The sequence below is a fragment of the Hyperolius riggenbachi genome, chromosome 5, assembly GCF_040937935.1.
Source record: "Hyperolius riggenbachi isolate aHypRig1 chromosome 5, aHypRig1.pri, whole genome shotgun sequence".
NCBI classification, from domain to species: domain Eukaryota; kingdom Metazoa; phylum Chordata; class Amphibia; order Anura; family Hyperoliidae; genus Hyperolius; species Hyperolius riggenbachi.
This window is the reverse complement of record NC_090650.1, coordinates 146,660,423-146,683,705: the sequence shown is the minus strand read 5'-3', so window position 1 is coordinate 146,683,705 and position 23,283 is coordinate 146,660,423. Positions and strand designations below refer to the sequence as shown.

Sequence of the window (23,283 nt, the reverse complement as noted above, 5' to 3'; positions counted from 1 at the left end):
TACCAGCATTTTTGCAGTCACGTTACAAGCAGTGCAGGGAGTAAAGAGTGTAACCTGACATTTGCAAGTTACACAGAAAAAGTGCCTTGCAAGGCAGTTAAAAAGGCTGTTTCTTTCTGAATTACCCTCTGAGGCCTAGTGCACACCAAAAACCGCTAGCAGATCCGCAAAATGCTAGCAGATTTTGAAACGCTTTTTCTTCTTTTTCTGCAGCGTTTCAGCTAGCGTTTTGCGGTTTTGTGTAGCAGTTTTGGTGTAGTAGATTTCATGTATTTTTACAGTAAAGCTGTTACTGAACAGCTACTGTAACAAAAAACGCCTGGCAAACCGCTCTGAAGTGCTGTTTTTCAGAGCGGTTTGCAGTTTTCCTATACTTAACATTGAGGCAGAAACGCATCCGCAATCCAAAATCTGCAGCAGCCCGGGAGTATGCGTTTCTGCAAAACGCCTCCCGCTCTGGTGTGCACCAGCCCATTGAAATACATTACCCACGCGGATCCGCACCCGCAAGCAGATCGCAAACCGCAGCGGAGCCGCTCCGGTGTGCACTAGGCCTTAGGCCTGGTGCACACCAAAAACCGCTAGGAGATCCGCAAAATGCTAGCAGATTTTGAAACGCTTTTTCTTATTTTTCTGCAGCGTTTCAGCTAGCGTTTTGCGGTTTCGTGTAGCGGCTTTGGTATAGTAGATTTCATGTATTGTTACAGTAAAGCTGTTACTGAACAGCTACTGTAACAAAAAACGCCTGGCAAACCGCTCTGAAGTGCCGTTTTTCAGAGCGGTTTGTGATTTTCCTATACTTAACATTGAGGCAGAAACGCATCCAAAATCTGCAGCAGCCCGGGAGTATGCGTTTCTGCAAAACGCCTCCCGCTCTGGTGTGCACCAGCCCATTGAAATACATTACCCTAGCGGATCCGCACCTGCAAGCAGATCGCAAACCGCAGCGGAAACGCTCCGGTGTGCACTAGGCCATACATCAAAATTTGTCTGCATTTCAAAGCTCAGAGGTGTAAACAGGCCCTGACAGGTTAACAAACAAAACTGTAAACTGGGTTCTGTAACCAGTACAGTATAACATTCTACCAGTAAGAAAGAGGTTAACAAATAAACTAGTATTTATTTCACAGCGTTGAGTAGACATAGTTATGATATGATTATTTGCAGCAGAAGACAGTGCATTAGCATATTCAATGCAAGATAAATTAAGTAATTTAGCAAACTATCCCAGCTTGTGTTCTTAGGGGGTTTCTTGTGATTAAATGTTGAAGGATGTTTCCATGTAAATTGTGCAGTTGTTGCTTTGGACTCTCACAATATAGTTAGAAAGGAAACCACTCATCTTGCAAGTCTCTAACAGGGGTTTTAGTTTTGTTTTTGCCAGTTTTCTTTTTACGTTTTTAACCCATTCGCGTTCCGTCGTTTTCACGTGAGAAATGTTCACCTCCCATTCATTAGCCTATAACTTTATCACTACTTATCACAATGAACTGATCTATATCTTGTTTTTTCCGCCACCAATTAGGCTTTCTTTGGGGGTACATTTTGCTAAGAGCCACTTTACTGTAAATGCATTTTAACAGGAAGAATAAGAAAAAAATTGAAAAATTCATTATTTCTCAGTTTTCAGCCATTATAGTTTTAAAATAATACATGCCTCCATAATTAAAACTCACGTATTGTATTTGCCCATATGTCCCGGTTATTACACCGTTAAAATTATGTCCCTATCACAATGTATGGCGACAATATTTTATTTGGAAATAAAGGTGCATTTTTTCCGTTTTGCATCTAGCACTATTTACAAGTTTAAAATAAAAAAAAATATAGAAATATTTCATCTTTACATTGATATTTAAAAAGTTTAGACCCTTAGGTAAATATTTACATGTTTTTTTTTATTTTATTGTAATGTTTTTTTTGTTTTTTTTATAGTAAACATTTTATTTGAGTAGTTTTGGGAGGGTGGGAGGTAAACAATAGATTTATAATGTAAATGTGTGTTAATTTTTTTTTTTTTTTACTTTCAGTTGTAGTATTACTTTTTGGCCACAAGATGGCGGCCATGAGTTTGTTTACATGACGTCACTCTAAGCGTAACACACGCTTAGAGTGACGCATCGGGGAGGGAACAGCCAGAAAAAGCACAGCTTCCGAGAGAAGCTGTCGCTTTTTCAGCGGGGGAGAGCAATCAGTGATCGGGCACCATAGCCCGATTCACTGATTGCCTGGCTAACGAACCGCGGGCCGGGAGCGCGCGTGCACGCGTGCGATCGACCGCGGGAGCTAGCGGTAGCGCGCATGGTTCCTGGACGTAGTTTCTACGTCCAGAAACCAAAATAGGTTAAAGAAAGCAAATTGAAAAGCTGAGCATGCATGGATGCCCTATTCTGAGTAAAGGCAAATAATAACGGACCCTAGCAACAATTTAGCAGTTAACCTCCCTGGCGGTAAGCCCGAGCTAAGCTCGGGCTAGCCGCCGCAGAGGATCACATGGCCCCAGGAGGATTTTTTTTTTTTAATAAAATGTCACTTATATGCTTAAGCTAGCACTATTCCCCCAAGTCCCTCCGCTCTCCCCCGATCACCACCGTAACATCCCGCAATGGCGCAGCCTCCCAATCAGCTCCAGGCTTCGCTATGGGGAGGATCGGGACTGCGCATGACGTCATGACATCGATGACGTCAGACGTCATGTCTGATCGTCGCCATAGCGACGAGTGAAGCTGAATCGTGAAGCTGTGGCTCTCGAGGGATCGCGGAGGGGTAAATATTGCCAGCGGCGATCGGGGGGGGGGGGGGGGGATAAGAGAGGTGCCAGGGGACTTGGGGGACATAGTTAGCTAGCGAAGTGCTAGCTAAAACATATAAATCACATTTTATTTAAAAAAAATCCCTCCCGTGGAAGCAGCCTCTGAAACTGCGTACCGCCAAGGAGGTTAAAGCCACTCTTAGTAGGCAATGTTAAAGCATACCTGAAGTGACATGATGAGATAAACATATAGACATATGGTAATAGACCTACTAAGAAATTAGTAGGTCCTTTTCTGTTTTCCAGTAGTGCAAGTTAAAAAACTTGTCATGATGTTCAGCCAGCCCAGCACAGTATCACCAGCTCAGCCAGCCCAGGAAAGCGTCACCAGCTTGGCTAGCTAGCCCAGCCCAGCATCACCTGGGAGGCCAACCAGTACAACATCACCAGCGTGGACAGCCAGCCAGTACAGTGCAGCATCACCAAGGTGGCCAGCATGGCAACTATAGGCCAGTCATGATGGTCAGCCAGCACAGTATCACCAGCTCAGCCAGCCCAGTATCACCAGCTTGGCTAGCTAGCACAGCATCACCTGGGAGGCCAACCAGCATAACATCACCACCAGGTCGTTCAGCCAGCCCAGCACATAAGCCTGGTGAAAAGACTCTGTATAGGCATGTGTAGAGGACACTGATTAGTTATGTGAAATGCCGCACTATATATATGTGCATTACGATTATTTTCTGTTGAAACGCTGGCCACACTACGATTTTTTTCTAGTAAAACATTGATACATTACGATTATTTTCTGTTGAAACGCTGCCCACTTTAAGATTTTTTTTCTAGTGAAATATTGCTGCATTACGATTATTTTCTGGTGAAAGATTGCTGCATTACGATTATTATCGCGCAGCCTTCCAGCACAGCTCCGGTCTCTCTATGGGGAGGAACGGGTTTGCGCATGATGTCATGACGTCGGCGACGTCATGAAGTCATGTGCGATCCTCCCAATAGAGAAGACCGGAGCTGTCCCTGGAGGCTGCACCGATCACTGGATCCAGGCTGGGTAATGTATAAACGGGGAAGCGGCGGCGATCAAAGGGTGCCGGAGACTTCTTCTAGCTAGCCTAGTGCTAGCTAGAGGATTTACAGCTATTAGGAACATTTTTTTAGTAATCGGGCAAAAATTGACAAAACCTCCTAAACGGCGTAACGCTCAGGAGGTTAATTTAGGTTAGGCCACTTGCCCGGAGGTCTGCCTCACCGTGGCGCAAGTGTCCAGTATATTATACTTTGCATGCAAACTATAGTGGAAGCCAAAATTCCTCCATTGTATAATAGATGTAGCATTGTTTGGATGCAGGGTATGCATTTTCTGCCTAATGGAGGGTGGTGCATGCCTGAGCGAATAACCAGTCAATTGCAGCATGTTTTTAGGGATGCGCAACCCCCCCTCCCCCCTTTCATAATTTAGACTTGGATGTGTATTGGAAAAGGGTTCCAATCAGAGAATGTATAGTAGACTTCTAATAACAGACCAGGGGGTTGTGCAGGTAATAACTCTTGATCTGGTAATAAGGTAACGGTATACATGGACATGAGTTCCCAGAGTTCTTATCACCTTCTTTCTTGCTTCTGTGATTGTCTCTCTGCTTTTCCTACATGTCTGCAGAGAGTCCAATTGTAGACAACTCTGATCTAGGAGTTTAATCTTTGGTGCAGGTCCACCACCAAGATGAACCTAACCATACAGTAGAAACCATAGCAGTGATATAGAATAGTCTGAGCAAGGGCACAAAGACACATTACTAATGACATATAATGTATTAAATAGCTGTGTAATAACCTATAACAATGTTCTTAGCATGCCACTTTTGTTCTTTGCAAAAGATGGAAGCTTTGTCTTGCAAAGTATAATACAGGTAAGTAGTTGCAGCATAATACAGAAATTAGACAGGGTAAGCTTTAATCAACTATAACAAATCACTGCATAATGTAGGTCTTAAAACTAAAAGCCATTTTTTACGGTGCCCACAGAAATACTGATTTTTACTTTCAGCTGGAATAAGATAAGAGCATAGTGCTGTATTTTCCCTTTGGTCATGCAAGCCATTACAAATGAAAAAAAAATTAAGTCTTTTATCAGAAGTGAGTTTGCAGGCAAGTGGTTTATTATAAGAAGCATGGCTGTATGTTTGACAGCTCAGGAGGTGAAAATCCTTCTCTTGAGATGACAGCTGATCAAATTCGGACACATTTTTGAGCTCCTGTCAAGAATATGTATATAAACATTATCGAACTGTAGGTTTGGTTCCAGAAGACTACATGTTCTTTCAACATTTCAGTGCATTAGCCGCTCTTTCAACATATTTTATTATAGGAAGGATTGACAAATATATGTGTTAGGTTATATTGGAAGCCTCAAGCTACTCGAGCACAGGGTTTTTTTACTGCTCACTTGGGAACCATTGGATCCTTAAAAGATCTTTTTTTTTTACCTGACATGAGCATACACAATTCAGTCTATCATATATACCGTAAGCTTCCTACAGACACAACCGCCTGTAGCTTAGTTTTGTATAAACAAGACACAGAACATTTATATCGCACTTTTCTCATGGCAGACTCAAAGTGCCAGAGCTGCAGAGACTAAGGTGCACTCAGTAGCAGCATTAGGGAGTCTTGTCCAAGGTCTCCTTACTGAATAGGGAGAGCCAAGATTTGAACCCTGGTCTCCTGTGTCAGAGGCAGAGCTCTTAACCAGTAAACTATCCAGCCTCTGTATACATCAAACAAGACAGGGGAAAAGCAGACAAAATCCTCCCAATCAGTGATCCCTGCAAAATTCTGCAAAACAGAAGCAATTCATTGCAGGGGATCCTCAGATGATTTAAATGTGCTGATTGCACATAGGTAAAATATGCCTATTATATTTAATCGTATAAAACATGTTTGTAGTAATATAAACTCTGTGCTGTCCCCATGTTCCTTACATAAGTGAAGATATCATATGTTTAACATGTGAAAAAAACAAAAAGCCCAGAGAGCACTGCATAATTATATAACGATAGAGCCTAAATCTGTGCGTATCTAGAGATATATAGCAATCATGTATACCAAAAAGCGAGAAAAGTATCTCACAACGCATCAGAAGGCATAAATTGAAAAAGTATAAACGTTATTACATATGAACAATACTGATTAAAATCATCACGTACAAAACTGTAACACTGACACAAGAAACAACAAGGAACAACATAAAAATAGGGGGGTAGGCTGCATAATAGCAACAAGTCAAAAAATGGCAGTGTGGGCTTGGTACAATAAAGGGCATGTACAATATATTATATATATATATGCATCTAGGTATATACCACAATGTTATTCTTATATAATACGTCACAGGCGGATCAGCTTAGAAAAATTATACAAAGTTGTGCAATGACCAGATGTCAGATTGCATCTACCACATGACCAGCAAGAAATCCACAATTATTGGTAAAATAAAACAGTGTATAAAACGATAGTTCAATATATGCACCTAATGAAGAGTGTATATGACCACCAACAAACAATTCCAAGGAACTACCAGTCCCAGCAAAACCTAAATAATATATATAGCAATCAACGTGGATATGTCGGCATGTGAGAGGGACTACAAATCCCAATAAAGTACAGGTAGTCCCCGACTTACGAATGCCCGACTTGTGAACGACCCACTGATATGAACGGCATGGATTCTGTGTTTCCATGGTAACAAGTCAAAAAATGTATTTGAAATTGGATTTGTAGTTTTTGAGAAAATCAATTAAAAAAAATTCAAAGAAAAAATGGCTTTTAAACTTGTACAAGCAGGTACAGAAGGCAGAGGTGACACAGAGGGGGACACTGGAGGCACAGAGGAGGTACAGGGGACAGAGATGGAACAATGTTCCAACTTAAGAACAGATTCAGGTTAAGAACAAACTTACAGTCCCTATCTCATTCATTGGACTACCTGTATCACAATACATTTCGCTTTGCAAAAATGGTGCTCAGGACATGAAAGGAGCAAGGGAAGGGAGAGGGGGTGAATTGCCGAGCATGAGAAGGAAAAAACCTGGGAGCCTGCTTACCCACAGCCAGCCGGAGCATCTTTGTTTTACAGGCAGACTGTGGTTAAGGCCATATAATGGGCTGAACATGTGTATATAACCGTAGGATGCATGCTGCGGATGCTTAATTAATGGGCCACACTTTACTGTATTCATACAATGCATATCATATCTTACTAAGTTACAAGAAAGCACCAGTGTTGATAAAAATGTAAAACTGAACCTCAAATATCCATTCATGGTAACTTACTAGATAAGCATTTTTCTCTTCAGTATCAGGCTAATTTCCCACTACATAGTGTTCCCCTCAGTATCAGGCTGATTTCCCACTATAGTGTTCCCCTCAGTATCAGGCTGATTTCCCATTGTGGTGTTCTCCTCAGTATCAAGCTGATTTCCCACTATAGTGTTCCTCTCAGTATCAAGCTGATTTCCCACTATAGTGTCCTCCTCAGTATCAGGCTTATTTACCACTATAGTGTTCCCCTCAGTATCAGGCTGATTTCCCACTATAGTGTTCTCCTCAGTATCAAGCTGATTTCCCACTATAGTGTTCTCCTCACTCAGTATCAGACTGATTTCTGATTATAGTGTTCTCCTCAGTATCAGGCTGATTTCCAACTATAGTGTTCCCCTCAGTATCAGGCTGATTTCCCACTATAGTGTCCTCCTCAGTATCAGGCTTATTTACCACTATAGTGTTCCCCTCAGTATCAGGCTGATTTCCCACTATAGTGTTCTCCTCAGTATCAAGCTGATTTCCCACTATAGTGTTCTCCTCACTCAGTATCAGACTGATTTCTGATTATAGTGTTCTCCTCAGTATCAGGCTGATTTCCCACTATAGTGTTCGCCTCAGTATCAGGCTGATTTCCCACTATAGTGTTCTCCTCAGTATCAAGCTGATTTCCCACTATAGTGTCCTCCTCAGTATCAGGCTTATTTACCACTATAGTGTTCCCCTCAGTATCAGGCTGATTTCCCACTATAGTGTTCTCCTCAGTATCAAGCTGATTTCCCACTATAGTGTTCTCCTCACTCAGTATCAGACTGATTTCTGATTATAGTGTTCTCCTCAGTATCAGGCTGATTTCCCACTATAGTGTTCCCCTCAGTATCAGGCTGATTTCCCACTATAGTGTTCTCCTCACTCAGTATCAGACTGATTTCCCACTATAGTGTTCTCCTCAGTATCAGGCTGATTTCCAACTATAGTGTTCCCCTCAGTATCAGGCTGATTTCCCACTATAGTGTCCTCCTCAGTATCAGGCTTATTTACCACTATAGTGTTCCCCTCAGTATCAGGCTGATTTCCCACTATAGTGTTCTCCTCAGTATCAGGCTGATTTCCAACTATAGTGTTCCCCTCAGTATCAGGCTGATTTCCCACTATAGTGTCCTCCTCAGTATCAGGCTTATTTACCACTATAGTGTTCCCCTCAGTATCAGGCTGATTTCCCACTATAGTGTTCTCCTCAGTATCAAGCTGATTTCCCACTATAGTGTTCTCCTCACTCAGTATCAGACTGATTTCTGATTATAGTGTTCTCCTCAGTATCAGGCTGATTTCCCACTATAGTGTTCGCCTCAGTATCAGGCTGATTTCCCACTATAGTGTTCTCCTCAGTATCAAGCTGATTTCCCACTATAGTGTCCTCCTCAGTATCAGGCTTATTTACCACTATAGTGTTCCCCTCAGTATCAGGCTGATTTCCCACTATAGTGTTCTCCTCAGTATCAAGCTGATTTCCCACTATAGTGTTCTCCTCACTCAGTATCAGACTGATTTCTGATTATAGTGTTCTCCTCAGTATCAGGCTGATTTCCCACTATAGTGTTCCCCTCAGTATCAGGCTGATTTCCCACTATAGTGTTCTCCTCACTCAGTATCAGACTGATTTCCCACTATAGTGTTCTCCTCAGTATCAGGCTGATTTCCAACTATAGTGTTCCCCTCAGTATCAGGCTGATTTCCCACTATAGTGTCCTCCTCAGTATCAGGCTTATTTACCACTATAGTGTTCCCCTCAGTATCAGGCTGATTTCCCACTATAGTGTTCTCCTCAGTATCAGGCTGATTTCCAACTATAGTGTTCCCCTCAGTATCAGGCTGATTTCCCACTATAGTGTCCTCCTCAGTATCAGGCTTATTTACCACTATAGTGTTCCCCTCAGTATCAGGCTGATTTCCCACTATAGTGTTCTCCTCAGTATCAAGCTGATTTCCCACTATAGTGTTCTCCTCACTCAGTATCAGACTGATTTCTGATTATAGTGTTCTCCTCAGTATCAGGCTGATTTCCCACTATAGTGTTCCCCTCAGTATCAGGCTGATTTCCCACTATAGTGTTCTCAGTATCAGGCTGATTTCCCATTATAGTGTTCTCCTCAGTATCAGGCTGATTTCCCACTATAGTGTTCCCCTCAGTATCAGGCTGATTTCCCACTATAGTGTTCTCCTCAGTATCAGGCTGATTTCCCACTATAGTGTTCCCCTCAGTATCAGGCTGATTTCCCACTATAGTGTTCCCCTCAGTATCAGGCTGATTTCCCACTATAGTGTTCTTAGTATCAGGCTGATTTCCCATTATGGTGTTCCTCTCAGTATCAAGCTGATTTCCCACTATAGTGTTCCCCTCAGTATCAGGCTGATTTCCCACTATAGTGTTCTCCTCACTCAGTATCAGACTGATTTCCCACTATAGTGTTCGCCTCAGTATCAGGCTGATTTCCCACTATAGTGTTCCCCTCAGTATCAGGCTGATTTCCCACTATAGTGTTCTCCTCAGTATCAGGCTGATTTCCCACTATAGTGTTCTCCTCAGTATCAGGCTGATTTCGCACTATAGTGTTCTCCTCAGTACCAGGCTGATTTCCCACTATAGTGTTCTCCTCAGTATCAGGCTGATTTCCCACTATAGTGTTCTCCTCAGTATCAAGCTGATTTCCCACTATAGTGTTCTCCTCATTCAGTATCAGACTGATTTCCCACTATAGTGTTCTCCTCAGTATCAGGCTGATTTCCCACTATAGTGTTCCCCTCAGTATCAGGCTGATTTCCCACTATAGTGTCCTCCTCAGTATCAGGCTTATTTACCACTATAGTGTTCCCCTCAGTATCAGGCTGATTTCCCACTATAGTGTTCCCCTCAGTATCAGGCTGATTTCCCACTATAGTGTTCTCCTCAGTACCAGGCTGATTTCCCACTATAGTGTTCTCCTCAGTATCAGGCTGATTTCCCACTATAGTGTTCCCCTCAGTATCAGGCTGATTTCCCACTATAGTGTTCTCCTCAGTATCAGGCTGATTTCCCACTATAGTGTTCCCCTCAGTATCAGGCTGATTTCCCACTATAGTGTTCCCCTCAGTATCAGGCTGATTTCCCACTATAGTGTTCTCAGTATCAGGCTGATTTCCCATTATGGTGTTCCTCTCAGTATCAAGCTGATTTCCCACTATAGTGTTCTCCTCAGTATCAGGCTGATTTCCCACTATAGTGTTCCCCTCAGTATCAGGCTGATTTCCCACTATAGTGTTCTCCTCAGTATCAGGCTGATTTCCCACTATAGTGTTCTCCTCAGTATCAGGCTGATTTCCCACTATAGTGTTCCCCTCAGTATCAGGCTGATTTCCCTCTACTGTATGGCGTTCCTCTCAGTATCAAGCTGATTTCCCACTATAGTGTTCTCCTCAGTATCGGGCTAATTTCCCACTATAGTGTTCTCTTTGTTACAAAAGAATAAATTCTCTTGCGTAGTCACATACACCATGTTTGTATGTGTCCTAACTCCGGCCCTATCACATAGCTCAAACACGCAAGCATTCTAATGGGCATGATTCACAAAGCTTTTTCACCAAGGTAAGAAAAGTAATATTGAAATAAACTTAATCAGGAACAACTTACTTTGAGTGATTATATTGCTTATAAATGTGCTGAAAGGTTATTTTTTATCAATTAGGTGATAAATAAGCCATTTATGAGAATTTTTGTGAATAGAGCCCATTGTGTCAAACCTATGTAAGGATTAGGAGTACTTATACTGCCATCCTCTTTGGGATATATAGTGCATCAAACTAATCCCAAAAGGGAGCTAACAAACTACATCAACGTGCAACATACACACATTAGCATAAGCCGTGTGCATGCGGACAAGAAAATAGGAAGAGCGCTGGGTTAAATCCTAGCCTCAAGCCAAGCGTTGGCTCCCGTGTGACTGATTTCTATAAAAGCATTTGCATGAGCATTTACAAACGGGTGTGGAGTGGGTTAATTGATTTTGCGGTTTTGTTTGACAGACCCCCTTAAGTTCCTCCCTACTACATATTTACATTTCCTTGCTCAAAGTGAAGAGCATGGATTCTGTGTTTTTTTTCTTGTATTTTATCATTGTGTCTAGGATTTAATCCAGTGCTCTCCCTCTTTTAGTCGTGCCCAAGAGGGAGATCACACCATAATCTAAGGTGAGATTGGAGATGTAAATGTTATGAGAGTCAGTGTTGCATATACATAAGAAATTAGAGCATTTGTAGTGGTATGTAGAAACCTACCCAAATAGTATATCACACGCATATTTGTAGCAGTATGTAGAAACCTCAAATAGTATATCACACCTATTCCAAGTAGACAATGTCACATATTGGCCTTGAGCCAAAGAAGCCTTAGCACTGTGAGGCAAACATTCATCTTAGAAGACATCAGAAACATGCATAAAAGCAAAATTAACAACTTAAACATAAAGCAGGAAAAAAATGCAAATCTACAAAGGGCAGCAAAGGGAGCTGCCAGGGGCAGATCTCAGTATTAGATTTCCCAATAATTACAAGGATATTAATAGAGAACTCAGCCCACCAGACTTTACATTAAATAAATGACACATAATCAAAAAAAAAAAATTCAGGAACTAACAGCCAAATACAAAAACTCAGAAATGTGTGAAAAAAATCTCCACAATACTACTTTACTAGCTGAGACACTTTCCTGACAAACTGAAGCCTGTAAGTATGCTGCAGCTATCTAGACAGCGAAGAGGTGTAAAACTTTTGATAGCAGACTGATCATCAGGTCTAAGCTGTTCTTCCAGCGCTAACTGATTTCAACAATGTGACAGCTGCAGCTGAAAAGTAAAATCTTTCATCTGGCAGGAATCTAGAGCATTTCTGCTTCAGTTACAGTTAGTCAGTTACAGAAAAAAAATATGTACAAAATACAGTCCATTACCAGTCCATGTAGCATCATTTTAAATCAGGAAATCACTTCTGGAAAAAAAATCTTTAATACAAATACTTTTTTCTATGGCATTATCACTGTCTTAGATATCCCTTCAGCTATAAAAACATGTCTCCCCCCAACACACACACACGCCCACCACCTAAGGCCCGGTTCACACTTGCGTTCCATGTCCGGTTTCCTTGGACCCGGAATGCACCGTATACTGTACAAATGGACCCGGATGTGAATGGATACATTGTTATTCAATGTATCCATTCACACCCGTCCGTCTGTCAGGATCCGGATCCGGTCTGCGGATTTTTCCAACATGCAGCATTATTCCTGAACGCAAGCTCCGGCCCCTGCACCTGACCCGGAACCTGACCATTTTCCCCGCACCATAGGAAGTGATGAGAAACTGAAGTTTCTCATCACACTGGCAATAGGAACGGGTTCTTACAGCACCCGTCCTTTGCCACATGGGGGGTCCAGGCATGGACAGATGGGGGGGAGACGGCAGCACTGACAGGACAACAGCCCAGGTATGTTTATTATTGTATTGTGGGCTGTTGTCCTGTACTGTGTGCACTGTGTGCGCTGTCCCCCCCCCATGCCTGTCTGTGCTGCCGCGCCTGTTTAAAGTACAGTATCGGCAATCCGGAAGTGTTACTTTCCGGATGCCGAACTGATACTTTTTTGACCGCAACCTGACCGGATCCTGAGGAATCCGTACGGCCCCAGTACGGGACCCGGACACCCCCGGACCCACGGCCCGGTTTCACACAAACCGCAAGTGTGAACCAGGCCTTAGGCACTGGCGTTGTGTAAGAGAGGGTTGGAGTACCCCCAAATGATGGAAAACATGGGCCCATATGTAATTCATTTTTTCACCTGAGTTATCTCCTAGGAGATAATTTTTATTTTCTTTGTAAACTAAATTTTCAGAATTTTACAATCGTAAAAGTACCCACAAGTTGGTGAAAAAGTACTATCAAATGTATTTTGAGTATTTTCTTGCTTGTTGGTGACTTAGAAGGCGTTTTATGACAAGTTGTAAAAATATCACCTAGGAGAAAAGTCAGGAGAAAAAGTTAATTGCATATGGGCCATGGGGCTATATGCAATTCACTTTTTCACCTGAGTTTTCTCCTAGGTGATATTTTCAAACTTGTTAAAGGGGCGCTATGGCGAATTGCTGTTTAAATTAATGCAGCATAAAATTAAGCCAGCATCCAAAAGAAGCTGCAATAAAAAATCTTTAGTTTCAGAAAAATAAACAGAGCTGCTTGCTCAGTCACTTTAGCTTTCAGTATCCCCTCATTTGCATTTTATGCGTCAGACTAAACAGACCAGTACATTAGTTACAGGGGAACATCTGGTATGACTGTTTATTTTTTTTCAGATCTGACTTCCCTGTCACCTGGTTGTTATTGGTTTCTCCGCACCCATGAGCCAGCCGAGCCGCCCCGCTATGAACAGTTGTAAAGCTTCGCTTCCTCACAGCATACACTGAAGCCATGAAGGACCACTGCACTCTGTCATGCAATAAATCAGCCACCTTATCTCGGCTGTCTATCCGCCCCCCTCCCCCTGTGTCGTTAGCAAACTTGCGTAGTATCTGCTGTACAGATCAAAGGTGGCAGATTTGTATATTGTACAGCACTAGTGCCTCGATGTAATAGAAACAATTTAGACTGTCAATTAGGAAGAGGTAATTGTAGAAGTCTTGAAAAACATATGTAATGACTGTTTATAGCGGGCGGGCGGCTCAGCTGGCTCGTGGGTGCATGACAGAGTGCAGGGGTCCTTCATGGCTTCAGTGTATGCTGTGAGGAAGCGAAGCTTTACAACTGTTCATAGTGGGGCGGCTCGACTGGCTCGTGGGTGCGGAGAAACCAATAACAAACAGGTGACAGAGAAGTCAGATCTGAAAAAAAAATAAACAGTCATACCAGATGTTCCCCTGTAACTAATGTACTGGTCTGTTTAGTCCGATGCATAAAATGCAAATGAGGGGATACTGAAAGCTAAAGTGACGGAGCTTTTTCTGAAACTAAAGATTTTTTATTGCAGCTTCTTTTGGATGCTGGCTTAATTTTATGCTGCATTAATTTAAACAGTAATTCCCCATAGCGCCCCTTTAATAAAGTGCCTTTTAAATTACCAGCCAGCAAAAAATACTCAAAATAATTTTGACAGTACTTTTTCACCTTCTTTGTGGTACTTTTTCCATTGCAAAGTGCTGAAAAGTTAATCTAAATCGAAGATTAAAAATTATCTCCTTGGAGAAAACTCTGGTGAAAAAGTGAATTGCATATAGCCCATGGTGCTCAAAGCGTCATCTGGGAGGGACCTACATATATAGTTAGCTGTAAGCAATATAGTTTTTTTTTTATTTGTTTTTTTTTAATTTAAAGTAATTTTTTTTCTGTGCTGAACTTTGTTTTCTCTGAAACTGAGAGCAGAATTTCAGAACCATAGACAGCACTTGCCTCCTGTGATAGCGAAGAGTAATTAACCACCCTGGCATTCTATTGAGATCGCCAGGGCGGCTGCGGGAGTGTTTTTTTTAAATAAAAAAAAAAACTATTTCATGCAGCCAACTGAAAGTTGGCTGCATGAAAGACCACTAGAGGGCGCTCCGAATCCGTTCTTCTGATCGCCTCCGGCAATCAGAAGTAACAAGGAAGGCTGCAATGAGCAGCCTTCCTTGTTTGGCTTTCCTCGTCGCCATGGCGACGAGCGGAGTGACGTCATGGACGTCAGCCGACGTCCTGACGTCAGCCGCCTCCGATCCAGCCCTTAGCGCTGGCCGGAACTATTTGTTCCGGCTGCGCAGGGCTCGGGCGGCTGGGGGGACCCTCTTTCGCCGCTGCTCGCGGCGGATCGCCGCAGAGCGGCGGCGATCAGGCAGCACACGCGGCTGGCAAAGTGCCGGCTGCGTGTGCTGCTTTTTATTTTATCAAAATCGGCCCAGCAGGGCCTGAGCGGCACCCTCTGGTGGTAATGGACGAGCTGAGCTTGTCCATACCGCTAAGGTGGTTAAAGGACACTTGAACTGAGAAGGATATGGTGGCTGCTATATTTATACCCTTGTAAACAATAACAGTTGCCTGGCTGTTGTGATGATCCTCTGCCACTAATAATTTAAAAAAGGCATAGACCCTGAACAAGCTTGCAGATCAAATATTTCTGACTGACGTCTGATTTAATCTAGACTTCGGGTGTATGCTGAATGCTTGTTTTAGATGTGTGATCCTGATACTACTACAGCCAAAGAGGCCAGGCAACTGGAATGATTTATAAGGAAATAAACATGGCAGCCTCCATATCCCTCTCAGTTCAGGTGTCCTCTAACCACTTCACATTCAGACCTTGTTTTCCCCTTATGGACAAGAGCAGTCTTGACATTTTAGCTATGTCCCTATTTAAACAGCCATAACTTTATCCCTACTCACTCACTCACTCAAATGATCTAGATATTGTTTTTTTCAGGGCAAACTAGACTTTCATTGTGGGGTATTTTGTTCCAAGAAATTTTTTTTCTACACATTTTAACGGGGAAAAAAGAGGGAAAACAATGAAAAATTGCATTATTTCTCATTTTTTTTTAAATTCTCGTAAAAAATAAATAGAGCTACAGTAGGTAAAAAACATGCCAGCAGTATTATGTCCCCCAAGGATAGATAGCCAGATGTGTGCCCAGTTTCAGCCCCCCCAGTATAGGCAGATGTGCCCCCAATATCAGCCCCCCCAGTATAGCCAGATGTGTCCCCATATTTCCTAATATATATATATATATATATATATATATATATATATATATATATATATATATATATATATATATATATACATATGTGCCCCCCAGAAAAGTGCCCCTCATTATAGCCAGATGTGTCTCTGGGATCAGCATTACCCATTATAGCCAGATGTGCCCCCAGGATTAGTGCCCCCTCCTATTATAGCCATATGTGCCCCCAGTATTAAGTTATGCCCCCCAGGACCACCAGATGTGCCCCTATTATTAAATACCCCACCCCCCTGTTACCATGATGGGCCTCAATAACCATTTCAGCCTCCTCTTTCAGATCTAGCCCCTACCCTCCAGTATGGATAGCCAGATGTGCCCCCTCCTTAACATTTAGCCCCCTCTTGCAGCCCTACTGTGCACGATCAGGTGCGCTTCAGAGTGAATGTCCCGGCACTGACAGCTGCATTACTAATTGGTGAAAAAAAACATGTTACCTTGTAGCAAATTAAAGACCCCCCCCCCCCCCAGCGGATGAATGGTCACCACTGTGGCCAACAGCGGTGATCCTCTATCTCTCCCCCTCCGTGGCCAGATCGCTATAAAAAAATGCCCCTGCAAGGAGAATATCTCACCTTACCTGGTTCCTGCGATCATCCTGAAGCCCCAGCCCCCGTTCACCACGCCCCCATTTTTTACTGCGGCGCAGCTTTCACTGGGTGCCCAGAGGGGCCCTGGATCTCTCACAATCCTAGCAATGCCCCTGCTCCACATTAAATATTAAAAACACTTTTTTTTTAATTTCCCAAATTTTAAAAACTTTTAGGTACAGCTAAATTGACTATATTTTGTTATTATTGTTTACTAGCTGCTAGAAAATTATGAAGCAACAGTAACAAAATCTTTCATCATAGAGAGAACAGTAGTAACACAAATTATGAGCAAATTTCACCTGCTAGCCAGAAGACACCAAACAGAATACATGCATGCATAAAACTATCATTTCTAGGGAGCAAGGCCTGCAAAGTCCAATGGTGGCAGCTATTTGGAAACACCTTAAAGCAATCTCAATAGCTGACCTTATTATACAGAAGTCAATGCACTTCAAATGAAGTAAGTTTGCTGCTGATCTTTTCTGATTCCTTAGATATTGATGAGTCTCTTTCTTGGCACATCCTGTTGTGACTGATGGTAAATTATGTCTAGTTAGGAATATTACTACTGGGCATTTTATTGTCAGTGCTGAGCTGTGATTATGGACACAGAACTGTATACAGTAGTCAAAGACTGGTAATTACAGTATTGATTCCCTTTTGTCAAGCTGTGCTTGTTTGATATTTGGATTTGTTCTGTTGAGACAGGTCTTATGCAGATTTGAATTATATTTCTGAGTTTAATTTCAAGCAATATAAAAGTACTCACTGTCTCACTGTGTCAGTAAGTGAATGGCTTTACATTTTTTATAACAATCATTCTCTCTCTTGCTTTTTCTAACTCGTTAATTAAATAGCAAAAAAAATATCACAGTACTATAGAGAAATGCCAGGCGAATTGTCAATTATGTCCGATAATTTTATTTTAAAACACTAATACTGAATGTATGCATGGAGGTAAAATTTTATACATAAATAACAGTGGAAATAATATTGTCATTTTTTTGCCTGAATAGGCGGACCTCAGGGCCGACTGCATTCATCTCATTGATCATTCCTACTTCTGGCTAAAGTATGGAGGTGAACACTGCAGTCAGATTATATTCTTTTCCTAATATTTGGTTTTGGTATTCTCTACCTGGAAATTTTCAAGACACACCTGTTCAAACAAGCCTATAATTTTCTATAGCTATAATTTAAAGCTCACTGCCTCATCTACTAACCCCTTCATCTACTCCCTCAGTGTCTCCACCCCACAACCCTCTAGATTGTAAGCTTGCAAGGCCAGGGACCTCTCCCTTGTGTTTTCTGTTTCTGTGCATTTTATCAAATGATCATCCATCAGTATTGGTGATGTTTTTCAAACTGCACATTAATTTTATGTATCTGTACTTTTATCGCTAGATGTCCTGATTTTATAGTATGTTGAACTGCTCATATATCTATGCTCCCCATTATTGTATGTTTTTGTACATTGTACAGCGGTACAGAAGATATTAGCGCAATATAAATTAAAAAAATAATAATAATACCTGCAATCTGCCAATACCTTCTGCCTAGCTCACGTCTGTGCCCGTCTTGTGCTGCATTTGGCCTGTAGCTGTCTAAAAGAGACAATAAACATGATACTTTCATAGGCCATTTTGGCATACCACCTGCTGTTTACTGAATGAAGGCTCTAATGCCTAGTACACACTACAAACTTGAATGGATAATTTCTGACAAGTCCAATCTGATTTCCGATAATTTTTACGATCACTTACGGTACAGAATTCATTAGAAAAATGATTGGAAATCAGATTAGACCAGTTGGAAATGATCAATTCGACCCATCAATCTGATGGGAAATTGCATGGTGTGTACTAGGCATAAAGATCTAAAGATAAAGATTCATTATGTCATTAACTTATCAGGTTGGCATTGAGCTTTGAATTGGCGAAACACCATGTGCTGCTATATTGGTACATCTCCGGCCACATTTAACATTTCATTTGGCAGCCATCTATAATTCTACGGACATAATCGATCATTCAAACCTTGCCTACCAGCAACCATGAAAGCAATTTGCTATTTATTGAACTGCATACCCAAAACCTAGGACTGATCAGTGGCAAAAGACGGCAAAGCCGCCAGAGAATGCGTTGGCTTGACACCATCAAAGCCGACACAGGATTGAGCATAAGGCAACTGGTGAAAATGGTACAAGATCGGAAAGCATGGAGAGAGCTAACCCATAAAATCACCAAAAGTTAGATATGACTGAATGGATAACATCATCATTATACCCAAAACAGTTTTTGCCCTCACTCTGAGCAGTTTCTCAGCAGACATGCAAAGGTTCCAGTGTTCCACTTTGTTTTAGCCATTCAGCTACCGCAAAAAAAAAAAAAAAAAAAAAAAAGGTGTTTTTTAAGAAGTGTGATATTTACAAACTGGAGACTGCAAATCTAGTTTAATTAATTACCTACTGTAAGATGACATTAGCTGACAACCCATACTAATGATGCCTGAGGTTATTAAATGTACATAGTTCTATCCACTGAATCTACTATTGAGTGTCGCTGCTTAGCACTTAGTTTTTTGGTTATTTGTACTGTAAGGCACAAATTTCACAAAACGAAGTCCAATAAAAAATAATTTAAAACATCAGTACGTAAACTTGTGATCATTGCAAAAGTGGTTTCCACTGACTGTAAACTAGTATATTTTCTGATTAACCACTTCACATTCAGTCGTTTTCACTTTATGCATCCGAGCAATGTTCACCTCCCATTCATTAGCCTATTACTTTATCACTACTTATCACAATGAACTGATCTATATCTTGTTTTTTCCGCCACCAATTAGGCTTTCTTTGGGAGGTACATTTTGCTAAGAGCCACTTTACTGTAAATGCATTTTAACAGGAAGAATAAGAAAAAAACTGAATACATTATTTCTCAGTTTTCGGCCATTATAGTTTTAAAATAATACATGCCTCCATAATTAAAACCCACGTATTGTATTCGCCTATTTGTCCCGGTTATTACACCATTTAAATTATGTCCCTATCACAATGTATGGCGACAATATTTGATTTGGAAATAAAAGTGAATTTTTTCCATTTTGCATCCATCACTATTTACAAGCTTATAATGAAAAAAAAAAATAGAAATATTTAATCATTATATTGATATTTAAAAAGTTTAACCACTTTACCCCCAGCCGTATGGATTTCTCCGTCCCTTTTTCCATCCTTTTACCACCAGGGACGGAGAAATCCGTACTTCCTGCGCTCCCGCCGCTGCCCGCGCTCTCGCTCGCTAATGCGCGCACTCCCGCTTGCATGCACGCCGCCGCCCGCTCGCCCGGAGATCAATGAATGGGAAAATCCATTCCCGTTTGTTGATCTAAGCCCCGCAATGATCCGCTGCGTCTACGAGAAGCAGCGCGATCATTGTGAAAAAAAAAAAAAAGTTCCCAGCCTCATAGCCCTCCTGCAAGCGTCCTTCCGGACGCTTGCAGGTCGCATAAACAAAATGTTACTGTGGCCATCTTGTGGCCAAATAGTAAATCTACACCCTAAAGCATTTTTCACATACATATACATTACTTTTACACAAAAAATTAACTCATTACCTCCCACACTCCCCAATTTTATTTTTTTTGTAATTAGAAAAAAATGTACAATTAAAAAAAATACATAAATGGTTACCTTAGGGACTAAACTTTTTAAATATCTATGTCAGGAGGGTACAACACTGTTACTTTATAAACTATGGGCTTGTAATTAGGGATGGACGCAAAACTAAAAAAAATGCACCTTTATTTCCAAATAAAATATTGGCGCCAAACATTGTGATAGGGACATAATTTAAACGGTTTTATAACCGGGACAAATGGGCAAATGAATTTCATGGGTTTTAATTACAGTAGCATGCATGATTTAAAAACTATAATGGCCGATACCTGAAAAATAATGAATTTTTTTCCCACATTTTTCCTATTTTCCCATTAAAACATATTTAGAATAAAATAATTCTTGGCATAATTTCCCTCCTAAAGAAAGCCTAATTGGTGGTGGAAAAAACAAGATATGGTTCATTTCATTGTGATAAGTAATGATAAAGTTATAGATGAATGAATGGAAGATACATGTAGTCTGGCTGTGAAGCAGGTAACATCTCTCTGCTCTCTCTCCCTTCTGGAGATCAGCATCATCTGCAGCACAAACCATCATCTGCAGCACAAGAACCATCATCTGCAGCACAGACCAAGTACGATGGCGGCGCGCACAGACGCAGCGGCTTCATGCTACCCACATTGGTGCTCACTTCTATTAATTTTCTTCCTACTGCCCTTCACCGCCTCACAAGCAAAGGCAAGCATCCACTACAATCGCCAGGAGCTTCTACAGATTGGATCAAGCAGCACAGGAGATTACTTTAACACGGAATCAATACCGCAGGAGATTCTTAGATCACCGAGTCTTTTGTTAACCACTGCTATCCTCGGAAATAGACGGGGCAGAAAGCGAAGCAAGAGGAAACAAAAGAGAGGTAAGCGATCAGGACTGCTAACTAGACAGAGCTACTCCACATAAAACCCCTCTTCCTAGCGCACTTCTTGCAAATGTGAGATCCCTCGCAAATAAAATGGATGAGCTCCGACTGGATATCTCCACGTATAAAACTATGAGAGACTGTTGCCTTTTGATTTTTTCGGAGACATGGCTGGACCCCTCCATACCAGACGCTGCAGTTGAGCTTGCAGGTCACATGCTTCACCGTGCTGATCGAACGCATGATTCTGGCAAGAAAACAGGTGGGGGACTATGTGTTTAGATCAATAATGCTTGGTGCACTAAAGTAACCATAATCAACAAGTCTTGTTCACCTGATGTGGAATATCTAATGCGGAGATGTCGACCGTTTTACCTACCCAGGGAACATACAGTTATTATAATTATGGCAGTGTACATTCCACCTCATGGCAATACTAAGTCAGCAAATGAACAACTGTTTGATGTCATTAGTAAGCAACAGAACTCACACCCTGATGCAATTTTCATCATTGCTGGAGATTTTAACCAAGCAAATCTTAAGAAGGTATTTCCCAGATTGTATCAGCATGTGGACTGTAAAACCAGAGGAGAAAACACCTTGGATCATGTCTATTCAAACATAAAAAGTGCCTATAAGATCACCCCACACCCCCCACTGGGACAGTCTGACCATCTATCTTTGTTTCTTATTCCCGCATACAAAGCCATTATCAACACTGCTAAACCAATTAGCAAGTCTGTTAAAGTCTGGCCTGAGACTGCCGTCTCTCAGCTCCAAGATTGCTTTGAAAATACAGATTGGGATATTTCTTTCATGAAACATACCTGGAGACGAGTACTTCCTCTGTATTGTCATAAACCATGGATAACAAAAGAACTCAAGGAACTTCTAAAGAATAGAAACAAAGCTTTTAAAATACAGGACAAAGAAGCATATTCTTCAGCCAGAGCAAGTCTGAAAAAAGGCATATGAAATGCAAAATTTAAATACAAACAAAGGATTGAGGAAAACTTTGAAAATGACTCAAACCCAAAGAGGATGTGGCAAAGCATTCAACTATTCACAGATTACAAAAAGAAGACTAGCACTCAATATCCACTGGACAATAACATTCCCAACCTAGCAGAGGAACTACACAACTTCTTTGCTATATTTGAAAAAGACAACAATCGGCCTCCAGTCAACTTTGGGCCCACTACAGACTCACAGCCTTTAATCCTTCACATACATGAAGTGCAGCAAGCACTCACAAATATCAACACCAGGAAAGCTGCAAGTCCTGATGGTGTGCAAGGACGTGTGCTCCAGGCCTGTGCTGGTCAACTAGCGAAAGTTTTTACACAAATATTCAACCTCTCTCTGTTCTTGGGTGTAGTCCCATCATGCCTTAAATCTACAACCATTGTGCCAGTCCCAAAAAATCCTAGGATAACCTATCTTAATGATTATCGACCAGTTGCTCTAACCCCTGTCATCGCCAAGTGCTTTGAATGACTGGTAGCCACACGCATCAAGGCCTCCATCCCAGCAAATCTAGATCAACACCAGTTTGCTTACCGAACAAATAGATCGGCTGAGGATACCATCTGTGTAGCTCTCCATGCTGCCCTCTCACACCTGGAAAAGCCCAACTCCTATGTTAGGATGCTCTTTGTTGACTACAGCTCAGCATTTAACACCATTGTACCTAGCCAGCTGACCAACAAACTCCATGCACTAGGTCTTGCTCCCTCCATATGTACTTGGTTATTGGACTTCCTTACTAATCACCCTCAAACTGTCAGACTAGGAAAACAGACATACTCCACCCTTACCCTGAGCACTGGCATGCCACAGGGCTGTGTATTAAGCCCTCTCCTCTATGCACTATTCACCCATGACTGCCAGCCTATCCATACCTCAAACATAATTTTTAAGTTTGCAGATGATACGACTGTCATTGGGCTTATATCAGACAATGAGGAAGCTGCATACAGAAAAGAAGTTAGGAACCTGACTGCATGGTGCGACATTAACAACCTGTTATTAAATACAAAGAAGACCAAAGAAATTATTCTGGACTTTAGGACCACCAAAAAGACCACTCACCTACCGCTAATGATCAATGCAGAGGCTGTGGAGAGAGTTTCCAGCTTCAAATTTTTGGGAGTCACCATCGCAGAGAACCTGTCATGGGCTGACAATGCTTTAGCTCTAACTGGCAAAGCACAACAACGCCTCTACTTTCTGAGAAAACTAAGGAGCGTTAACCTCCCACAGAAGCTGCTGGTTAATTTCTA

The 23,283-nt window shown here is 41.6% G+C and overlaps 1 protein-coding gene across 4 annotated transcripts in view; it reads right to left on the bottom strand.

Moving 5' to 3' along the window:
- Positions 1-23,283, bottom strand: part of TPK1 (thiamin pyrophosphokinase 1) — a 763,520-nt gene that overhangs the window by 46,418 nt on the left and 693,819 nt on the right. For 2 of the 4 annotated variants that reach the window (XM_068234504.1, XM_068234503.1), the window contains one exon: positions 17,993-18,064. The exons of 1 other annotated variant lie outside the window; for it this stretch is intronic. In XM_068234504.1, coding sequence (XP_068090605.1) covers positions 17,993-18,064 — 72 coding nt within the window. Of the gene's footprint in view, positions 1-4,959; positions 5,020-17,992; positions 18,065-23,283 lie in introns of those variants that run through there. One more of the 4 variants, XM_068234506.1, reaches the window with a different exon arrangement.